At 36.5% G+C, this 16854-nt stretch overlaps 1 protein-coding gene across 2 annotated transcripts in view; it reads right to left on the reverse strand.

The window, feature by feature from the left end:
- Positions 1 to 16854, reverse strand: part of cfap299 (cilia and flagella associated protein 299) — a 64936-nt gene that overhangs the window by 35 nt on the left and 48047 nt on the right. Inside the window, exons 4-6 of one of the 2 annotated variants that reach the window (XM_083527057.1) lie at positions 9193 to 9335; positions 2599 to 2728; positions 24 to 1106 (exon numbers count right to left, since the gene is read on the reverse strand). In XM_083527057.1, the coding sequence (XP_083383183.1) occupies positions 1011 to 1106; positions 2599 to 2728; positions 9193 to 9335 (369 nt within the window). In that variant the 3' untranslated portion in view covers positions 24 to 1010. Of the gene's footprint in view, positions 1 to 23; positions 1107 to 2598; positions 2729 to 9192; positions 9336 to 16854 lie in introns of those variants that run through there. The other variant, XM_083527058.1, reaches the window with a different exon arrangement.

A 16854-nucleotide genomic window follows, 5' to 3' on the forward strand; every position in this document is an offset into this window, starting at 1 on the left:
CTTAGATTTAGCCACAGGACAGACACAGATAAGCACAAGGAGGAGGGTAGAGGGGAAAGAGAGAGAAATGTTGGAAGGAAATTAAGATGCAGAAAGAGAGATTGTGGGAGGAAAAATGGAAAAAGGGAAAGAAAAGGAGAAAATAATTAAGCCCTTCAAGATTTCAAATCTCATAATTAATATTTAATAGACTCCTAAATGATAGATGCCATCATCTACATATATACTGTATATGATCGATTATATATAAAAACAAGACATACGCATAAAAGTTAGTGGGACTCATTTGGAGTAAGGTCTATGGATAAAATCTTTTAGAAAAGGTTTGGTCTGGGATGAGAGACTAAAAGATGTGGGTTATAACAGGCATTAAAGACTTTTAATGGCCCTCAATGGCATTGAGCACACACATCCTGTAGGCAGAGTTTGATCCCATTGAGGCATTGTGTCCATTCCATAAACAACAGACTGGTGGTCTAGGCTTCAGCCTACCCACGTCTGTCTTTCAGAACAAGTGAAGCTGAAAGTTATTGTCTCTATATTTTCTTGACATACAAAGCCAACAACGTGATTTTTAAGACATAATTTTTGGTGTGTTTACAGAGGGAAAAAAAAATCCTACATACATAAACACAAAGTGAGCAGTGGGTTCCAGTAATGCTGTGCGAAATGGACAGTTTATTAAGTTGTTTTTTAATACATGAAAATGCTACAGTGAATTTTGTGCCATTTAAGAAAGTAATATTAAGTTGACATTATTTCAGATAAAAACACCAACAAGACTCTCTGCAGAAAGCAACTTAGACACAAGAAGCTGCAGAATTGTTTATTGCTACAATTTGTTTAGAACAAACAATTCAACCAGCTAAAGCTAGGCTAATGTAATAAAAAAAAAAAAAAAAATACAATTACCACTAAATACCTGAAAACGAATTGTTCCTCAAGCCATTTAAAGTGTGGATTTTTTGAAAACATGGAGAAAGCGTAATAAGCAGTACACACAGTGCGTATCAAATTATACACTTGATATAATGGTCAAAGATGGCAACATGAAGATAGATATCAGACTTCAGGTACACTCTGGGAGAGTTTTCACAAGGTGATGCCTGTGGAGTTAAAGAGAATGCTTGTTTTTAGAATAATAGTACTGATTAATCTGCTGTGCTATTGAAAAAAAAAATCACATTAATTTAAACACATCTTTTTAGGACTATAAACAGTGATATTCTGGCTAAATTTGATAGGTTGCGCAATTTTAAACTGAAATGTCGATAAAAATTTTGAAAAACTCTCCTAAGTTACTTGTAAAAAAAATAAAAAAGCATTTTAAAGTTCAAGCTTTATAAAACCCCCTTACGAAAGCATGGATCTGCTGATTGTAAGCGAACACTTCACAGGAGAAAAAAGCAAACAAACAAGCAATTGGTTTGAGTCCGTTTATGGCACGCTGTTTTTGAACCAAACCTCCAAAGCTCCACTTTGGACAAGCAATAAATAGATATGCATAACCCATTAAATAGGTAGCATGATAAGAAACGGTCCCTCAATCAGGCCAATTATCTGCAGCAATTAAAACAAAAATGTAAAAAATGAAGAAAAACCAAAACCAGTGTTTTATGCATCATTTTGTCAGTAGGAATGCATCTCTATGGGCAATGAGGTCATGACTAGTAGGGGCCTGGGCTGGGTTCAGGGCGCTTGGGTGGTTTTGGCATCTGGGTTTCTCAAGCCTTCCTTTCGTTTTTTAATAGCCGTCCTGGTCGGGGTGTGCTCGACCACAGGCACAATTTGCCTCTGCCATCTTGGCCTCAATGTGCGTTCAAAGCGGCCCGTCTGCAGCCCTGCGTCTTTACTAAAATAGCCCGTCTTCAAAGTGCAGAGATGAAGAAACCAAAGTGCCACAGTTTTCCAGGCTGGAATTCACTGGACATTCTCCTGCTTTTTATCAAAACTAAAGCGCAGCAAAGATGGAAAGGAAGCACCTATGTAAAGATCTTTCTCAAATGACATTATGTCTGGATTTGTGTATTCCAGTGCAGGTTCATTTTGAATCAAGAAAGAGGGCTGCTGGATAGCAAAGCAGTCAATCTTGCTTTCAATCTGGGTGGTCTTATGATACACTATGCTTTATCAACAAACTTCTAGTAAAATATATACAAATAATGTATTTCTTAAGTGCAAACCTAGCCATGTTTCCCTTATCTGGGTAACAGTGAATTCTAGGAACACTTGGTGTAAGGTGAAATCCAAAATAAATAGGATGCCACTCTATTGTACAGCCCCACGCACATGCATACTGTACTCATGCCTAGAGACTTCTCAGCATTTCAACTACAGGCATATTTCAGGAGGTGGAAGGAACCACAGAAGCATTATGAAACCCATGCAGAAAGCAGACACTAACCTGGGCTCAAGACCAAACCAGAGACCCTAAAGATGTTAGGCAAAACACTACCCACTGTACATCATTTCCCAGTGTTTTTTTTTGTAATGTATTTATTTATGACTAATTTATCTTTGAACATCTTATATTATAAAATAAAACTAATACTATTCATACACTGATATGCTTTTAAAAAGTGCTAAAAACATTCTTACCTGTGGTTTAACATTCACACTATTTCGATCCTTCTTATTCATGAAGATTACTCCAGCTGAGTTGTTCATAATCACCTGGTAGTTTGCACTGTCATTCGAGACTACTTCATTTGTTTTCCAGTTGTAGAAACTAAAATAATTTTAGGAAAATAAATGTAAAACAATAAACAAATAAACATATGAACATAACAATGCTCCACATATAATGCAGCTAATGAAAGAAAATTACAGAAAGTATATAAAAAATGACAGAATGACGAGCCCACCTTTTGGGATGTAGACTGGAAACACTTAGACCTACATTTTCAAACTTTTTAATTTATTTTCAAATACGAACTTTAGTCTTGTAAAGAAATCAAACAAGGCCACAGGAAAATATTTGCTGTCCATTGCTATCCCTTAAAAATGTAACTGTGCCAGCCCAATGATTTAATATTAAGAGAATCCAACTCTTATTGATGTACACAATGAGCAGTAATAGAGTGCACTTGGGTTCTGCCTGATACTTAGGCATAGCTAGCAATTTGTATCACTATGTGAAAGACAGCTGCTTGGGAAAAGTAGAACTCCAAATGTCACACTTAAAAAAAAAAAAAGTGGTGGGTTGGATAACATGGATTTCAGCTATTCCTAAGCAACAGTCCAACATCCAAGAGCAATGTTAGAACTCAGGGAGGATGAGATTTAGAAAAATTAGGGAGAGGCACTTTGAAAGAGCAAGCACACATTAAGCATTTCAACCCAGATAATGATAACACTTTGGCACCTGGCCAATGCATGATGCATTCTGATATGTTGCTTAAACATGCAATATGTTCTTACCATCAGATATAAAGAACCTGACCTTAAAGGAATAAATCACAGAACTCAAGCACTCATAAACTTAAATGACATCTACATTTGGCTGATTGTCCAGTCTCCGGTAGATTGATTTTAGTAGCAGTCTCTGGACAAGCATAAAAAAACGATGCATTTGCATGATGATCACAGATGTATGTACAGTATAGGCCTATTTACTAGATGTTTATATAAATATAATGGAATTAATGGCAAAGTATCTGTAATGTACACCAGGATACTTAGAGCTGGTTTATTTTCCACACCCAGCATTTTTAAATCAACCTAAGAGATCATCATTCCATTATTCAGATAGCATTATTAGTTAGGGCCATATTCTAAATCTACATGAGTGTAACAATCTGAAATATCTCCAATTTATCACCATGGCTTTAGCAGATACAATGCAAAGAATGTGTAAGTGAAAGAAACAGAGATGTGGTCTTAAGGTTTCCTCAACACTCCTACTAAACTGACTAAAACCATGGAGCCATCGTCAGCAACAAAGCAGAGTGTGAGTTAAATGAAAAGACAGGAAAATAAGAACTAAACAAAATGTAATGGTCTGAATTAAACATCCTCAGAGGATCTCTGCCTACCATCCTGCATCGGGGGAAAGACCTTTCTGCCTTCACTTGTGGTCAGCCTACATGTGGACTGCCTTTACAGTAAACATGGCAAACTTTAGCACTAGAGCCAAGGTTCTATGGGGCAAATACTATGATGCATGAAATCATAAGTTTAACCAATGCTCCATTTGCAGCCTGAATCAAACATCCTAGTGCTGGTTAATGTCCTGAATGATCTACATTGATTTCCTAAAGAGATGGTCTTTCCGTTTACCCATATGGCATTGAATGTATGCATAATGAAAATAATCTGGTGAGAAGCTTAGAACTGGAGATTCATTTGCACTTCCTCTATTTTAGAATAAGGTTTGACAGCGTTTTTGGTGTCTATTTATACTGAAATGCCATCCAGCAATTAACATTTTTGGGTTTACCACTTTTATGCGATGGTGAACCACTTACTTTTGGGTCAAAGCAACAGGACAGATGTGAGATATTTTAACAAAGAACATGAAAAGATGGGCAAAATAGTGTTCCAGAGCCTTAAAAATTTCAAGTTGGCTTGAAAATCTTGACAGTCACTGATTTTCATCTGTTCATTTTGTGAAAACAAAAACATAACCAATGCAGCACTTTGGGTTTTTGCTTTACTTTTTTCCTGGTGGCGTCATTTACCCATGTAAAATAATTTACATCCACAATGTAGATAGCTACACTTACATGCTGCCTTGAAAAAAATGTGTGAAAAAAACCCGAAAAACGGGATTTTGTGGAAATGCCTTTAGTGTGAAACTTAACACTAGAAAGAACAAAAAGGAAGCCTGTTTTCAGACTTATATATGAAATTATGACTAATGCTGCATAGCATTTTGATTTTCTCAACTTTTAGAAAAATCATACAGAGTAAATATCTGCCCTTTCTCAATATTCTACTTATTTAACATGTGACATGTCAAAAAGATTTATGGTCAATGCTAAATTGAAACCTGTGTTTATTCCTGGGCTTATCTTAGTTCTACTCATGTTAAAAGTGAATAGAATGAGATGGCAGTGCAGATATATTTTTCTAATTGTTGGGAATCTTTGGGCAACAGGTGCACTGCAGGAATGCAGCACGGGTGGACACAAAGGGTTTGGCCAAGAAGAAACCTTGTTACTTTCTACAGTTAAATTTTATCAAGCATGATAAAAAAACATATAGGCTCAGCCTGTTTGTTTCAAAATTGCATACACACAAATGCTGCACATGCACGCAAAGATTAATATACAATGAGGTACTGTACTTGTGCATGCAAACGATTGTGGTAAAATCAAATGCACCAAAAGAGGCAATGCTTCTAAACATCTGTCAGGATGATCATTGTGGGATAAACATAGGAGATGGCAGAGGAAATTGACCATGAATTGTATACGTTGTGTTTGGCATAGAACTAAAACACATTCCGCAATATGTTGCATACTTTTTTTTTTTAAGTACAACTAAAAAAACTTGTATGCAGGATTGGTGCATAATATACTTTAGTAAAAAAACAAACAAACAAAAAAAAACATGTTTGACACAAAGTTTTTTGAGTCTGTTATGGACATTAAATCATATAATTTGCAAAACATCTTATCATTTAGGTGTTTCACACACTGGCTCTTCTTTTGTCTCTTTAACAACACATCTTACTTGCACTCACAACAGTCTGAAGATGTCTTCAGCTGGTGGTCACATTTTTTTTTTTTTTCAACTCTATTTTTTTATGATTAGGGAGAGGGAGTCCAAATTGTGGCGTGGAGTTGTGCATCTGTACGGGAAGAACTCATCTGCTCCATGTTATGAGTGACCGCAAGCACTGGCTGTTATGTTTCCCGCGGGAGGAAGAGAGAGTGAGAGAGAGAGAGAGAGAGAGAGAGAGAGAGAGAGAGAGAGAGAGAGAGAGAGAGAGAGAGAGAGAGAAGAGAAGTGGGGGGGCGTCCAAGGTTATGTTCTAATGCACTTAATTCCTTTGCTTACACTGTTTACAGTAGGGAGTATGCTCAAGTGTGTGTGCATCCTGAATTAGTTCAGGTGTAGACATCACCAAATACAGTTCACATGGAATATGTTACATAACAAAACTCCTATACAAGCTCAAAATATTTGTCTTAATTTAACAGGTCATGTAGTTAAGTATTCTAAAATCTAAACTAAAAGAAATACAATTTGAATAAAAGAAATGCTTTCAGAAAGGTATAGATAATTTTCTTCAAGTCTGCAACTGATGTTCAATTTGTCATTTTATAGTCATAACATAAATAAAAATCTGATGTAAAGATCTAAAATGTTTGTTTCCAGTATATGCTCAAGACACATGTTCTCTTTCCCTCACACATACAAACAATTACCAATTTTCATTGGATTTCTAAACATCTGAATCTGATAACTTTTCCCAATGGCTAAGCACATGTCTAATATGCAATGGTTTAATGAATCACTGCCTGCATTTAAAAATTCCTTGGCAGTGCACAGTTGAATTGAATGTTGAACATTAGTTCATAATGCCCAACACATTGTGATGACTCACTTCTGACTTCTGAAAGTGTTTAATATGTTTATTTGAAATATGCGCTGGAAGGGTGGGCTGATGAACACGCAGCACCACTTAAAACTACTGTGCTAGTCAAACATATTCTAAAATTTGATAGACAATGTACTTTATACATACACAACATATCCTGGAATAGACTGGTGTTTGGATTGTGGGATGAATTTCAGAACATGCATTCAGGATGAGTTGGTGTTGCATAAACAAAAAATATGCTTTGTGAAAAACATAGTTTATCAACCTGTTCCTGAAATGTATTAGAGGTTACAGTTTATTGAGAAATGTTCAGTCTTTAATAATATCTATCAGTTTACATTGGTGTTCTTAGGCTGCTCCTGTTAGGGCTGGATCACTGACCGACATGTTTGATACTGGATTACCTTCCTGATGCCCATTTTAGAGAGTACTGTCTTGTGCAACCCCCAGTAGTTGAACAGGTAACCTTTCAGGGTTGTTCCCGGGATGTTGCAGGGACATCTCACGGTCTTATGACGCACAGGACTACCAGAAGTCCTTAAATAACTTAAAATTATAAAAAATTAAGCTTTTTATATTCTATCCTTCATCATGGCGACAGTGCAATCTGCATCTGCAATACAGTTCATCTGGAAAGTATTCACAGCACTTCACTTTTTCCACATTTTGTTATGTTACAGCCAAAATAGATTAAATTCATTATTTTCCTCAAAATTCTACAAAGAATATCCCATAATGTCAATGTGAAGGAAGTTTGTTTGAAATCTTTGCAAATTTAAAAAAAATAATTTAAATAAATAAATCACATGTACACAGACTTTGCTCAATACTTTGTTGAAGAACCCTTGGCACCAATTACAGCCTCAAGTCTTTTTGAGTATGATGCTACATGCTTGGCAAACATATTTTTCGGGTTGAGGTCTGGGCTCCGGCTGGGCAACTCAATGTCATTTACAGAGTTGTCCCATAGCCACTCCTTTGTTATCTTGGCTGTGTGCTTAGGGTAGTTGTCCTGTTGTAATTGCTATTCATATTTCCTTAATCCTGACTAGTCTCCCAGTTTCTGCTGCTGAAAGATGGTGGTATTGGCCAGGTGATGAACGATGCCTGGTTTCCTCCAGACATGACGCTTGGCATTCAGGCCAAAGAGTTCAATCTGTTTTATCAGACCAGAGAAATTTGTCTGAACTAAGAGTCCTTCGGGTGCCTTTTGGCAAAGAACAGGTGGGCTGTCATGTTCCTTTTACTGAGGAGTGCCTTCCATTTGGCCACTCTACCATACAGGTCTGATTGGTGGAGTGCTGCAGAGATTCTTGTTCTGATCAGATTGTTCTGATGGTTGTTGCTCTTCACAGAGAAATGCTAGAGCTTTTTCAGAGTGACCATCGGGGTTCTTGATCACCTCCCTGACTAATCCCCTTCTCACCCAATCGCTCAATTTGGCCTGGCGGCCCGCACTAGGAAGAGTCCTGGTGGTTCTTGCATTTACAGATGATAGAGGCCACTGTGCTCTTTGGGACCTTCAATACTGCAGTATTGTTTCTGTACCCTTCTCCAGATCTGTGCCTCGATAAAATCCTGTCTCAGAGGTCTACAGACAATTTCTTGGACTTGATGGCTTGGTTTGTGCTCTGACATGCACCGTTAACTGTGGGACCTTTTTAAAGACAGGTGTGTGTCTTTCCAAATCATGTCCAATCGACTGAATTTTCCAGAGGTGGACTCCAATCAAGTTGTAGAAACATCTCAAAGATGATCAGTGGAAGCCGGATGCCCCTGAGCTTATGTACCAATTTTTTTTTATAAATTTGCAAAGATTTCCAACAAACTTCATTCACGGTGTCATTATGGGGTATTGTTTGTAGAATTAAAATTTTTTTTTTAGCTTCTGACAGTGAGAAGGTAGTGGTGAGAAATCTACTGTAAAAAGTCAGAAATATTAAAGTTAATTTTTAATGCTGCATTGAGCAATCCAAAACTATCGAATAATTTTGCATACCAGCTGCTCCAATATCATTCTAATGCATTCATCATTTCTATATAAATAGCAAATTCATAAGGACTTGTATATTGTAAATAATCCAAGAGGACTTTTTTGTGATTTTTGGTTGCATGATTTTGTTTTGTTTACTACAATAAAATATTGGCTTCTTTAATTTTTGAGCACCAAAAGTGGTAGAAAGAGGGGGTAAACACACACAGGAAATAAAGTTCTAGAGAAATCTCTAGAGGATTTTATGGCGATAGTACTGTTTGTTGGTGTTGTTGCTTTACCATGTTATACCTCATTTGCACAGAATTGAGAAAACCTCAATTTAAATATTGTTAGTTGCTTTGTTTTCATGTTAAATATTAAAGGAATTGCAGTTCCATGTTGCACACATATAAAAGTTAAAACACCCGAGAGATTTCAGCTCTGAATATCTAATAATCTTTACATTTGAAGAACAGCGATTGCTTAGTTAATCATGATCCAGAGAAATCAATACGTTCATTGATTCTTGTGTGTGATCTTTATTGTTGTGCCAATATTTCTTAATTTACACATTTGAAGGCTTAGAAAATAAACTTTATGGCACATTACTAATAAGCAATGACTAGTTAAGGGTCATTTAAACTAGTAACAAAACAAGGAGGCTTACCTCAAATCGGTTGATTGTGGCAAAAGTCTTTTTTCCCCACTGAAATATGGTTCAAAGTCTTCACATTTAAGTCTGTGGGTGTAGTCTATATAACCAGATATTTCCTGTCCACATGCGTTGTGGTCCCTTATGAAAATTATAGACTGAAAGAAAAAAGCATATGTTGTATAAATAATATTGAGCAGAATATAATGGAATATTAACTTGCAAAGCAGTGAAGATGAAATGTGCCATAAATATAGGCAGGAAATATGCACAACACAGATGATCATATAAATCAGACACAGAAAACAATAAAGGAGAGTGAAGATTAAAAGAATTACAACAATAAATATAAACGGTGGTGTAATGTAAGGAAAAATATTCGTATAGCTTTTGTATCAATTGTTAATAAAATATAAAAAAAATAATTAAAGCAAGACTTGGTTCAGTGCTAGAACAAAAAATCATGACGGAGATAACGACAAAGGATAAGGCAGAAAAAGTTTTGATCAAATCATATATCAAAGACAACCCTTTTCAAATAGAGGACATCTTCGAGACAAAATGGATTTAACAGTTTAAAAACATTTAGTGGTTATTTTGTCTAGATGATAATGATGAAAGTATGACTTCCAATAACATATGTTGAAAATAGGAGCTTTGTTTTGGCTTGTCTGTTTACCTCAGTATGAAAGGGTGACACTTCTACTGTGAAGCCTTCCCTTTACCGAACAACACTCCAGTCACTGATATCATATTTGTATTTCTGTCTGAACTCTGGCCATCTGTGGATTCCCTTACATGTGTGGGGATAAAAGTGAGATAACTGGTACCGCAGACGTAAAAAAAAGAAATGAGCTTCTCTTTATATACTTTAAACAGATGCTATCAGGTTCACAGCTGCCCAGAGGCCGGGCGATCTACCTTATCTGTGGCTTCTGCACTCCCCTGAAAAGAAATCATCAGACGAGGGATAAGAAATACAGTGGGAAGAACAAGGCAAGTGGATCGTCTTTCGAATTTCAGAAAAGGGAATCAAAACCCTTCGGCCCACAGCTACCTTCACCCTCATAACTCATGAGGCAAAGTAATAAAACAAAAGCATGGCTCAAAGGAACTGCCAGGTTCCATCTTGTAGTTTCGGAGAACAGGTGTTCCCCCCTCAGAAGGACTTGAGATTTTTATACTAGTGATATCTGAAGTAAAACCAAGGCATTCCATTAAAACCAAATAACTCTAAGGCTGTTTATGTGTTTTGGCTTAGAATACTTCAGTTCTGGTCTTGTTTGGATAAAATGAGTTATCATCAAATGTTAGTTTCCACTTTCAGAATAACAAAGTAATTAGCTATACCACTTATTAGATTAGATATATAGCAATTCTAATCTATGCAAAATTTGAAATAACAACACCTGTGTGTATTCTTATCAATACTTTTAAACTAATATACGTTTTACTTAATATATGAATTCTTTCCTACTTTACCTCTAATCTTGGATTGGATAAACTGAATCTTCGACGGAAGCCTTTATAGAAATAATTCGTTTATTATATTTTTTATATAATATATATATAGATTTTTAATGCCCTGCCTAGAACACTTATGTAGAGGGCTGTTAGTTTTACCCACAGATGACCACATGCCTTTCATTGTAGTCATAATACTTGAAATAATAAGTATCATGATAAGTTTACATTACAATTACTTGTTGTCAAGTCCTGGCAGTGGTCTGTGAGACAGGAAGTTCTGAAGACCACACCCAGGTTTAAAGACAACATTCATACAAGACCAAATGAAGCTCAGTCTACACTCAGTTGAAGTTTTACCTACTATGTTTGTGTCTAATTAAATGAATCCAACGTTTATATATCTTATTGACAAATTCTATGAGTGACTTGTACCAAGAAGACACAATTAGGGTACTTGTATTGGGCACACCAACAAGGTATTTGTATTGATGGTTCACAAGTGTCTGACCAAACCTGTTCCTTAACACACACAGTAAAACTGCATTCATTATTTTGTGGTAGAGTTAGTATCATTATCAAATATTTGGACCACTCTATTTAACTAATATCCAAAGGCTTTGAACAGGCTCTAACAGCCTTTGTTTCCTGCAAAGCATTGAAAACCCTCAAATACCCACCCCTCAGATACTCTGAGCAAAGAAATGGAAAATGACAGTATAGCTTTTATCGCAGGGTTGCACAAGCGCTGTTTTTTGTAGAGGGAATTTCCACAGACTCATTTTATCTCAGAGGTGAGCATCAGGCTGGTACAAGTCAGCAGTGCAGTAGTGTTCTTTCAGCTTTCCTAGTATATTCCCTTCTATCCTACCACCTCACAACAAGAACAATCATGCAGTGTCAGGAAGGCTTGTGCAGGTGTCTAAGAGGGTGTCAGCTGCTCTCTGTTTATTATTGGTGGGCTGTGCTTTAGGAGGAATCCCAGGCCATCACTAACAACTGTGTAAATTTGTTGGGGCAATGAAAACATGGCCTGGATGACAGGAATGTTTGAGGTCCTAGTCCTTTTTTGGCAGGCTTACTCCTTGTCCCTCTTTAGGTGTTCCTTTTGGAAAAGGGGGTGGGGGTGGCTTGTTTGACTTGGAAGTGACTTCACACAGAAGGACTTGTGTAATAGATGCAGCAGTGGAAACCAGATGTGCTGAGGTACGCTGCTTCTGCAGTGATTCAACATCCAATTCCACTCTCTTGGGATGCACCAAAAACTGATACCCAACTTCATTGTGGAATTTCAATTACAGTTGGCATGAACTTTTGAGAACACCTTACGGCACTCTTTGGTTCTATGGCTGCATTGTACAAAGTTAACAGTTGTTCACTATTAAAAATATGAATCTTGCCAAATGACAGCATGTTCAGACAGGTACCTGATCAGAGAAATAAAAAATACAAAATTGGAAAAAAGCTCTATAGATTTCTATAGTAATCTATTGAGGTCTATGTTTCTCTAAATCACCATGAATTCTCCTAAAACTCTATGTCTTTGCCTTTATATTTTACAGTCTACTCACTATCGCAGCTCACTGAATTAAAAAATCTTCAGATGTCCATAATTTTATGAATATTTGCCAAATGATTGGTCAAAAACACCATAAACACTGAAGCCTGAGTGAATTACCCCCTTTTTCTTGTTAAAAGACTGCAAAACAAAGCACTCTGAAGCAAATAAATTTAAGATGACAGTGATGACAACTAATGCAGGAATAGAAATATACTCACATGCAGAACTTAATACTTAAGACATTCTATAAAATATATTGCTAGCTCACAGTGAGATCTATATCATTTTTATTCTGCTTACAGAATAGTTTCTTTGTGTTTTATGCAGCTCATGGGAGTGTTGCAATAACATGATGAAGTACCTTTTGTGCAGTAAATTTCTTCCGTATGCATTTTAACACTTTTGCAGGCCTGTAAAAACTCCATGTGATAATTAGTTAAAAGTCATGCTTAGTTTAGCAGGTGTCTGCATTTTAAACTTTTAGCTTCAACTCTTCAATCTGTCAGTAAATTTTTACCAGTGTCTGCTAAAAATCTATGTTAAATTAATCAAATATGACAAATGTTTATCTTTTTAGAATGGCTTTGACAGACCTCTGCATGTATGTGCAGTATGGAGGAAAATAATCAAAAGATGCTGCTTCCTTGCACTTACAATCATAGGGTGTGTCCAAAGACAGATGTCTTGGCACAAGGTAAAAAAATGAGGAAAAAAAGTATGACTTTAGCTGTACCAAGAGGATGCTTGCACGGCTGTGTGGTTAGCAGTTTCAATCTGTATTTACTTAACTTTAGGTACTTCTTAGCAATGTGTGATCAAACACTACTTAAGAAACAATGAAAGAGAGAAAATGCATAGAAAGTAAACAAAACAAGACCTGCTATCTTTGGAAATAAAATTTGAAACAGGTGGTGGAACAATGGTTGGATTTTTTGGGGAAATGCATCTTGAAGGGTTGTGGAGTGCTGTGTGGTCACCAGTAGCCCAGAATGTGTTCAAAAAAAGAGAAGAGCAAAAAATAATTTCTTATAAAAATGTGAGGAGAAAGGGGATTAGAGGATTTGTTTACCCATGTGTTCAGCATCTCCATGGCTTAGGTGTTTGTGCAGGAAAGCAAACAAAACAAGGCCAGGTGTCCTCTTATCCCTTGTCCAAATGCCAAATGACCAATAACCAAACATGAGACGTGACAGAACAACTGCAGCTGTAGACACTTTTGGTCAATCGGCCTGGCATACAGCTCAGAGCATACTGTGTTGGTCCTTGATTTTTTTTTTTTTTTTGTACAAGTCGCCAGCAGAGCTCAAACCACAGAATAAGTGGTTTTCAGAACCCACATACAACAAATTAAAAGGCACTGAAAATCAGAAATGCTCTCCAGTTTTTTTGTAAAATTTTTCCAGGTTTAAAGTTTAGACCTGAAACCTTCACAAACCTCTTCATACCTTCATTTTTCCCTAGATTGCTTCCATGACAGCTCTGGGTAATGTCTCTTCCTTCCAGCTCAATCAGGAAAGCATAAGGACTACCCTGTAAAAAACCTGTATGTGGCTAACAGATCTTAAAACCACAGCACATTGGGAGTAAAGGAAAGAGCAGCTCCACATTCAGCCATATGGAAATAATGGAAAGAAATGAAGTCACTTCAAATCTGCTACATCGTATTCCATGCTAAGTGCACTCTATGCTGGGTTCTCTGTAAATAAAACTAGCTTAAATGCATGCTTGTGATTACTGACTACAAACGGCAATAGCTACTCATCCATTTGATCACTATCCTTAAGCAAGAAGCCGTGTGTTTTGTGAGGCCCCATGAGGTGGGTGTCCTGTAGGATGGACAAACTAATAAGCCATCTGCTGCTTTCTCAGCCTCTAAGAAGGAGGAAGAAGAAGAGGAGGATGAGAATTTATTGGCAAATACTTTTGCATTTACCTGATGACTAAAACTATCAAATTACACTTAAGACTCTTTTATTTTAACAACCTTGGGTGATTGGCAAAAGTAAACAAACAAGCCATTTAAAAAAAATAAATTTTTTTGTAAGAAATCTTTTTTTTTTTACTTTTTTAACATTACTATTAATATCTATTTACCATAAAGTCATATTAAACTAATATTGAAATTTATGAAAATGTCCAAATATTACGTGCAGACTGGTCAAAGTGTATGAAACATGATCACTGGAATACTTTTGACAAATTTTTTCAAAGAAACACGAAGGAAGTGAAAAATATTTCGGCAAATGTGAGTTATTGTTGAGCATTATAAATTATACAAGCATATCATGTTCCAGTGAGCTATTACAAGCTAAGAAACACCAGCTTACCAGCAAAATGGGGTTAAAACGATGTTTCAAAATATTCAAATTAATATACAGCCGTGCATTACATTTTAGTTATACATATTGATATTATCTACCTTTAAAGTGTCTAATGAAACAGTAACTAAAAGCATGCTGAATTAAAGATTAGACTTGTCCCCTTTTGACCAGGTTGTCACTGTGTCAGGTGGGAAAAGCAAAATATTTTTCTCTGTAGAAAAACAAAAAAGCTTCTGAGGAAAAATAAGTGTCTTGAAATACACATACCAAATTCTTGAAAAACATAAATTACTAAATTATATCAAGAATTATAGGCTCAAAACCTTTGGCTACAATGACAAAAACACAGATCAGTCAAGCCTAGATTTCCTACACTGATTCGACCAAACATAGACATAGCTTTCCTTTTTCCACATACTTTTGGCTTGCAAATTACTTATGGGAAAGAAAATTTTAAGTTTAGCTCAGACATGTGCAGAGTACCTCAGCACTTGGTAGACAAAGAGACCTTGATATTTGTGAATCTGCTAGAGCTTTTTCCAACTAATGACATACATGGATTAGAGGCTCAACCATTTTATCCTTTTCCATGTCATAACTTTTAATGCTCATGTAGACACTGTAGAATTCTATACTTTACTAGGAAGACAAATCAAGCAGTAATTAAGAAAGATGGGTTTGCTTTTTATTGCACATACAGTACAGAAGTGAAGAGCTGTGTTTTAAGTCAGCCTCTATTGTTTCAGTTCACAAAATCTCCAAATGCTCTTCTGGCCACAGTGTTTAACTTTACACACCCTGCTATGATGAGGCATAACAAGTTTCCGGAATTGAATTGGGTTTCCTAGAGTTTTGTACAAACTAATGACGGATTCTGGGTTTGAGAAGGAAATGACATTGTCATTATAAGTGTTCACTGTCTACACAGGAGAGTGATGCAAAGCAAAGCAAAGCAAAGCAAAGCTGAGGTTAACCAGGCCTGAATAAAACCTGCAAAACTGCTCCATGTCATAGCCTAAAAAAAATCCTCATCTACCTGAGTGTGTAAAGGTGAAGGCCACCGGGAATCTTCGGTACTTTAAATCAGTAATTTAAACCAGATATTCCCCTGAGTGTATGAATGATCAACCATTAAAAATAGTAGAATTACTAATCATTAACGTAAACCTGAGGCATAAGCACTTTATTTATCGTATCCAACGTACCTAGGCACCCAAATATAAATTTAAAGAATGTTCTCTTTGTTGTTGCAGGTGCTTACAATTTATTTCAAGCAGATTTATCAGATGCATGGGGCAAAGTCTTCATTTTCCATCTAGGAGATTAACAGAAGGCTGAAAGCTTACACGCACTACATCCTTGCTCCTGCAGGTTCACTTCAACGGCACCTGAGTACTGGGATTTGTCAGGGGCATTTTATCAAGATGAGAAGGCTTGTGAAAGCGATTATGTGCCTTACACATTACTTTTATTCATTATTGCCTGCCTTGGTTTTGCGGAGGATGATTCGGACCACTGAGTACTCTCATTGATTTAAAGCCAAGACATCCAACCTGAGTTAGAGTAAACTAAAACTTTATATTCTTTAATTAAGAATGATGCTTCAGGATTTCATTTTTGTTTTTAGACTGAAACATGGATTGCAATTTCTTTTGTAATTAAAATTTTAATATAAAGTTCTTACCACGTTTAAATCCAGCATTACCGATATCCGGCGACAAGTGAATCACTTGCTACTAAAACATAACATCCTATAGTTACAACCACCCACAACAACCAGCCTGAATGAATGAGGAAGGTTTATGTGAAAAATCAACCTTCTCAAATTCCTTGGTCAGACATAAAAGTTCTGCCACATCCAACTTTATTTTGCAGTGTACTCCCTTCCTGTTATTTAAGAGGGATGTTTTAAAGTGAGTAAGGGGCAAATAAATGTGGCACATAGGTATTCATTGGGAGTAATAAAAAAGTCTCAAAGAATGGGTGCCTCGCTAACTTGAAAAGTGCAGCATGGGGTTTTCTGCAGCTGGACGGCACATCGGGTGACTCCCTTTGACATTCCTTTCATTATTCTCAACCACAGACAGAATGAGAGAGAGAGATAGAGAGAGTGAGAAAAAGAAGGAGCTGTGCAACTAAGAACAGTTTTTCTACCAGTGGCAATAAACAGAGGCAGTTTGATTTATTTTAGCCAGACCAAAGAGATATGGTATAAATTTCTGCATAGTCTGTGCCATTTCTTATTGCGTTGACGTTTTCTTGTTACGCTTAAGCTGTCAGAACTTATATGTAAACTGTGAAAGCGGTGAAATGATTATCTTAACCAAACCT

This window comes from Silurus aristotelis (genome assembly GCF_946808225.1).
Source record: "Silurus aristotelis genome assembly, chromosome: 23".
NCBI classification, from domain to species: Eukaryota; Metazoa; Chordata; class Actinopteri; order Siluriformes; family Siluridae; genus Silurus; species Silurus aristotelis.